At 59.7% G+C, this 6066-nt stretch overlaps 1 protein-coding gene across 1 annotated transcript; it reads left to right on the top strand.

The window, feature by feature from the left end:
* Positions 1 to 4031: 4031 nt before the first annotated feature.
* Positions 4032 to 5453, top strand: ACTRT2 (actin related protein T2). The gene has a single exon (XM_023215330.1). The coding sequence runs from the start codon at positions 4238 to 4240 to the stop codon at positions 5369 to 5371; it is 1134 nt and encodes a 377-aa protein (XP_023071098.1). The 5' UTR covers positions 4032 to 4237; the 3' UTR covers positions 5372 to 5453.
* The last annotated feature ends 613 nt before the right edge of the window (positions 5454 to 6066 follow it).

Raw genomic sequence — 6066 nt, 5'->3', positions numbered from 1 at the left:
CCGGGGATGGGAGGTGGGTGGGGGGTGCTGGGGGAGTGGGAGGGGGCTGTGCTGGGCACGACTACTCCAGCAGAAGGAAGAATGAGGCTTTCTGTGGAGGACGAAATGATGGCCCCAGAATCATCTCAGGGTGAGCCCTGCCCTGGAGGGGGGATGGCGGTGCGGCCAGCTTGCCCATAAACTTGTTCAAGCGATTTATGAGGCTTGGTCAGCATGGGTGGGGGCGGGCCAAGGCGGAACTGTGGCCTCTAATTGGAGCAGGGAAAGGAGGACGTCCTTGTGTTCATAACAACCTTCACCAGCAACGCTCCCCTTGAGCTCCAAGTCCGCTCAGCTCCTGGGGCTTCTGTCCAGTTGGATATCCAACCCCTCCAGGTGACAAGGACCCCTGTGGGTCTCACATGGGCACCTCCAGGAGGTGTAGACCCAAGTAGTTAGAGGGTCGAAGATGTTTCCTCATGGACGGCGAGCACGGCGTCTCCCACCACTGCCGGGAGGAGGCCGAAGTTCCCAGGCACCTGAGAACTGAGAACCGCAGGGAGTAACTCCTGCCCCGGGGCAATTGGAAACCAGTACAAGGTCACGTAGGCTGTGGCTCATAAACCCACTGGATCTTGGCCACGTGGTGCCAGCCCCAGACAGTTGCCAGGCCTCCTTGGTGGGGGGGTCCTTCCTGCTTCTGGCTCTGCCCACATGGCGGACAATCTTCAGCCCAGTGAGACACCGAGCAGCTAGGACAGAAGCGCCTGCCTAGCCAATGGCCGGGCCTTGAGCCAGGCCTTGCTCCTGAGGTTCTTGGCTCCAACAGCAAACCCAGATACGACGGTGATGGAGCCAGCCTCGCCCCGGGTGTCCAAGAGTCCTGATGGTAATTGGGGCAAGACCACCCTGCCTGCAAGCTGCTTCTCCCAAATAGACAAACAGCAACGTGGTGGGCTTCACAGGGCCTGCTCTGCCAGGCACGTGGCACCCCGGCCACGATCATCTGAGTTACCAGGATGGGTCAGGCCACCAGACCCAGGGCCAAGGGCACCACTTCTCCCAGGCTCAGCAGGGAGAGAAAACATTTCGGGAAAAAGGACCTGGCCAGTGCTGCCCGTGCCCCGGCTTTCCCAGCTGTGTACTTGGGGGTATGCCCTTGTCTCCTCCAAAGCGGGGACTGGCAGGGTCATGGAGGGACCGAGAAGAGCTGGAAACAGGTGGAAAGTCCCAGAGACCTACACAGAGGCCAGGGAAGCAGCTGGGCCGGGGAGGGTGGAGACGGGGGCCTGTGTGTTTTTGCAGGACGTGCACAAGGGTAAGAGGCTATGCCAGGGACGCTGTGACTGTGCCTTGTGACAGTAACAGGGGACGGAGGAACGGAGAAGCCCCACAACACCCCACCAGGAGCTCAGCAGCCCGGGCTTAGTGGGTCTGTCTCCTCCTCTGTCCTGCCTGCAAATGCCCAAGACCCCAGCCCACCCAGGGCCACCTCCGTGTGTCTCTGTGCCTGACCCAAGAGCCCTCCCCACCCAGCATTGTCATCGTCTCCCACTGTGGCCACCGGCAGAGCCAGAATCTAGAAAGCGTCAGAGCATGTTCCTCCTGGCTCAGCTCAGGCGACACTGAGGCACTTCCAGCCACACCTGAGAAGCAAGGATGCGGACGCTCTGTGACGGCTGCAGGCTGGAACCCCAAGACACAGCAGCCAGCCAGGGAACGCTCTCCCCAAAACATGAGACTCGAAACCTTAGCAATCCCCGCAGTGAATGGTGGATCTGGGCTGTGCAGAACCAGGGTCTGTGAGACAACACAGCAGGCTCGGTCGTCCCAGCCTTGGGGGCCCTTCCCAGGCCGAGACCACCTCTACAAGGTAGAGGGGGCTCAGCCAGGGGCTGTGGGCAGAGGGCTCAGCCAGTGGGGGCACATACCGTCCCTGAGCGGCACTCTGTCGCCCTCCTGGGTAAACCTGGTGTCCATCTGGGGCCATCTCTGGTAGCACCAGCTGATGTTGAGCCATTGCTCCGCAGGGCATGTGACGAAGGGAGTCCTTGCCCCTCTGCAGGGCCAGGAGAGAGCCACCCAGATCCTGTCCCAGGGCTTCAAAGGGCCAGCCTTGTGGACAGCCACACCTCTGCCAGGACCCCCGGCTGTGCAGGTCGGCAGGGATGGGCCCACTTGTATCTCCCGGGACTGGTGCCTGTGGTCTCCCAGTTCAGCGTGGAGGGAACTCTTCCCATGCAGGGTGGTCCCTCTGTTGTGAGTGTGGCCGCACAGTAGAACCAGAAAGGCATCGGAGGCAACTCACCTTGCAGCCTGGGACGTGCCTGGAAGACAGCGTTCGAGGGGGCACCCTCTGCCCGAGCACACTGTCAAACAGGAACAGGGTCGGGATGGTGCCTGCCCCTGTCCCAGGACACTCTCCCCGTCCCCCAGCACTGGCCAGGCCTCAGGTGACCTTCAGCAGGACCTGCGGGGTGACCTTGATGTGGGCAGGGAGGAGCTCCTGGGCCTGGGCCAGCAGGTTGCGAAGGAGGCCTCAGGGCCCCAGGCCATGCCCATGGGTCAGTGCCTCCGTCCACACCTACCGCCTCGGGGAGCCTGGAGGTCTCTGAGACAACCGCAAGCAAGCTGTGTGGTGGCTGCCACAGTCTCCAGAGAAATGGAGATTGAAAAGCCACACCCGCCCTGGCATGCATTTGACTCAGTTTCCTTCTTGGGGGGTGCCCTCTAGGAAAATCTTTCAATAATCAAGTTTTTATTGACTCCCGTCCAGGGATCAGTGGTGCCCACAAAACCATGTATCAACAAGACACATCTACACCACACATCAATGAGTGTACAACGCATGTCTACACCACCCATCTATCCCAGGCATCTATACCTTGTGTTTACACCACTTACCTGTACCACGTGCCTAGACTGCCCATCTACAACGTGTGTCTACACCACCATGGGTTTAATGCCTGCTGCTGGGTCAGCAGGGCAGGCAGGACACACAGAGGGGGCCACCAGCAGGAGCTGAGGGGCTCCAGGAGGGGAGTGACCCTGGGAGGCATCCTCTGGGAGAACTTTGGGAGACCAAGCTGGGCTGCAGGGTAATTGTGGATATGACAGAAGAGAGAGAATAAACCTCATATTCTCCAAGGCCACCTCCACCCTCTTCAAGAAAAAAGTGAAGCTGGTTCCCAGGTTGGATCCCCTCCCACTTTCTCCCCAAGCAGAAGACCAAGTGGGGGTCTGAGTGCCGGGCATACACTGTTGTGGGTCCTCTCATGGTCTGGAGCTGCTGCCCTTGGCCTGGCCCGGTGCCTCCTTCCTGGTCATGCTCAGACCTTGACCCTTAATGGCTTGGTCATCTCTGAGCATTCCTCTGTGGCTGTGGCCTGACTGTGTGGCAGCTCGTAGACAGAGAGCGGTGTCACAGGCTGCAATCCAGGCTGCCCATGTGAAACCAATGGACCATATCTTTGGGGCTGTTGGGGTTCCCAACTCTGTGGCCACTGGACTTTGTTGCGCGCCAGCACTTCAAAGTCTGCAGAGAGGAATGAGGGGCCCTGGCCTCAAGCCAGAGCAGAGATGTATTCTTGGACAAAGGGCCAGCAGCCCAGAGGGCTTTGAATAGGGTCCACCCGGTGGGACAGACAGCCGGGACTAATGGGATGGAGGGAGGAGAAATCCCTGAGAGCTTCCTGGAGGAGTCACTATTCAAAAGCACGTTCTAAGTGCCTGTTGGGACAGAACTGCTTACAACACCTCTCCAACCTGGTGCTTGGCTCTCCCCATAAGCACCGGGAAGTGTTGTCACCCCAGAGGTTGCAGCTCAGGGGCCAGAGAAGCTGGTTTTCTGGGGTGCACCCAGGTTGGGCTGCTTCTCTCCACTCTAAAGCTAAGTCTCTGCCTCAGCCCACAGGCTTGTCCAGCACCACCCTAGGATACGCTTGCCTCCCTCTCTTGAGCACCTCACCCTGTGGGGGATGGGGGACTCAGAGCCCCACCCCCAGGGCCGCTGAGGCTCAGGACAATCGTTGCCTTGGCTGGATTGTTACCTAGGAGGCAGCCCCATAGAGGAGGCCTCAGCAGACCGGGGCCACCTGAAGGGAGAGCAGACCTGAGCCTGAGGATGGAGGGCTCTCTGGTGCGGTGCTAGCCCTGCCTTGAGACACCCTGAGAGCCGTGGGATCCCCTATTGCATCACAAAGTGGCCCTGGAGGGCTGGTCTTTATTTTGATGAGGCTGAGAAGGGAAGGCTGCGGGCATGTTTAATCCGCACGCGTTAGACTCCCCCGCTGTGATTTTCGACAATGGCTCGGGGCTCTGCAAAGCGGGCCTGTCCGGGGAGTTGGGACCCCGGCACATCGTCAGCTCCATCGTGGGGCACCTGAAATTCCAGGCGCCCTCAGCAGGAGCCAACCAGAAGAAGTACTTTGTGGGGGAGAAGGCCCTGTACAAGCCCGAGGCCCTGCAGCTGCACTGCCCCATCGAGCGTGGCCTGATCACAGGGTGGGATGACGTGGAGAGACTCTGGAAGCATCTCTTTGAGTGGGAGCTGGGCGTGAAACCCAGCGACCAGCCTCTGCTCGCGACGGAACCCTCCCTGAACCCCAGGGAGAACCGAGAGAAGATGGCGGAAGTCATGTTTGAGAAATTTGGCGTGCCCGCTTTCTACCTGTCGGACCAGGCGGTGCTGGCTCTGTACGCCTCGGCCTGCGTCACGGGCCTGGTGGTGGACAGCGGGGATGGGGTCACCTGCACCGTCCCCATCTTCGAGGGTTACTCCCTGCCTCACGCAGTCACCAAGCTCCACGTGGCGGGCAGGGACATCACAGAGCTCCTCACGCAGCTGCTCCTGGCCAGCGGCCACACCTTCTCCTGCGAGCTGGACAAGGGCCTGGTGGACGACATCAAAAAAAAGCTGTGCTACGTGGCCTTGGAGCCCGGGAAGGAGCTTTCTCGGAGGCCGGAGGAGGTCCTGAGGGAGTACAAGCTGCCCGACGGGAACATCCTCAGCCTCGGGGACCCGCTGCACCAGGCGCCCGAGGCCCTGTTCACGCCCCAGCAGCTGGGCTGCCAGAGCCCCGGGCTCTCACATATGGTCTCCAGCAGCATCACCAAGTGTGATGCCGACATCCAGAAGATCCTCTTTGGGGAGATCGTGCTATCGGGGGGCACTACCTTGTTCCACGGGCTGGATGACCGGCTTCTCAAGGAGCTGGAGCAGCTGGCCTCCAAGGACACTCCCATCAAGATCACGGCTCCCCCGGACCGGTGGTTCTCCACCTGGATTGGAGCCTCCATCGTCACCTCTCTGAGTAGCTTCAAGCAGATGTGGGTCACCGCCGCAGACTTCAAGGAGTTTGGGAGCTCCGTGGTGCAGAGAAGATGCTTCTGAAGGCCGCTTCTTGCGGGGCACAGTGGGGGGTGAACCCGAGCCCCAGCTTTGGGAGGATGTTCAATAAAGGACAAATACCGGAGCACCCATGGCCGCCTCCACTCAGTTCCTTCTTGGGGGCAGCAGAGTCATTTCTGGCCCTGGTGGGGAATCTGTGAAGTGGCTTGGTCCACACCCACTCCCCTTTGCTTCCTCCCAAGACAGCCCGGGCTGAGTCCAGCTGTTCCATCTGCAGTTTGTAGGAAAGTAGGGCCCTGGACCTCAGGCGAGTAGGGCACTGGAGTCTGCATTCTCAACAAGGGTCTTAGGTGGGCTGAGAGAGTCGGCAGGGAGGGTGGGGACTAGTGGGTGCGCCTGGTTCTGAGGGCTCAGCAAGAAACCCCTACTCGTGTGGGCCCTTAGCTAGCGTGCCAGGGCCTGGGCTCTGCTGGTGGGAGGCCAGGCGGCTGAACAGGGAGGAGGTGTCATTCTCAGCAGATAGGAACAGACGGGAACAGAAGTCACCGTTTATTTAGGGCCTTCTAAACTCAGGGGTTCTGCTCCCAAAGGAAGTACAAAGAATCAACACTTCTGCTTAGTGAGCGTGATTCTTCTGTTTGTTTTTACTTTCAAGGATGTTTATAGCATCGTTGTTTGGGGGCAGAATGCTGGAAACAGAGTTAATGGCCATCACCAATGTTAGCAGTTGAGTAAAT

The sequence above is a fragment of the Piliocolobus tephrosceles genome, chromosome 1 (assembly GCF_002776525.5).
Source record: "Piliocolobus tephrosceles isolate RC106 chromosome 1, ASM277652v3, whole genome shotgun sequence".
Taxonomy (NCBI): Eukaryota; Metazoa; Chordata; class Mammalia; order Primates; family Cercopithecidae; genus Piliocolobus; species Piliocolobus tephrosceles.
This window is presented reverse-complemented; position numbering and strand designations above follow the sequence as displayed.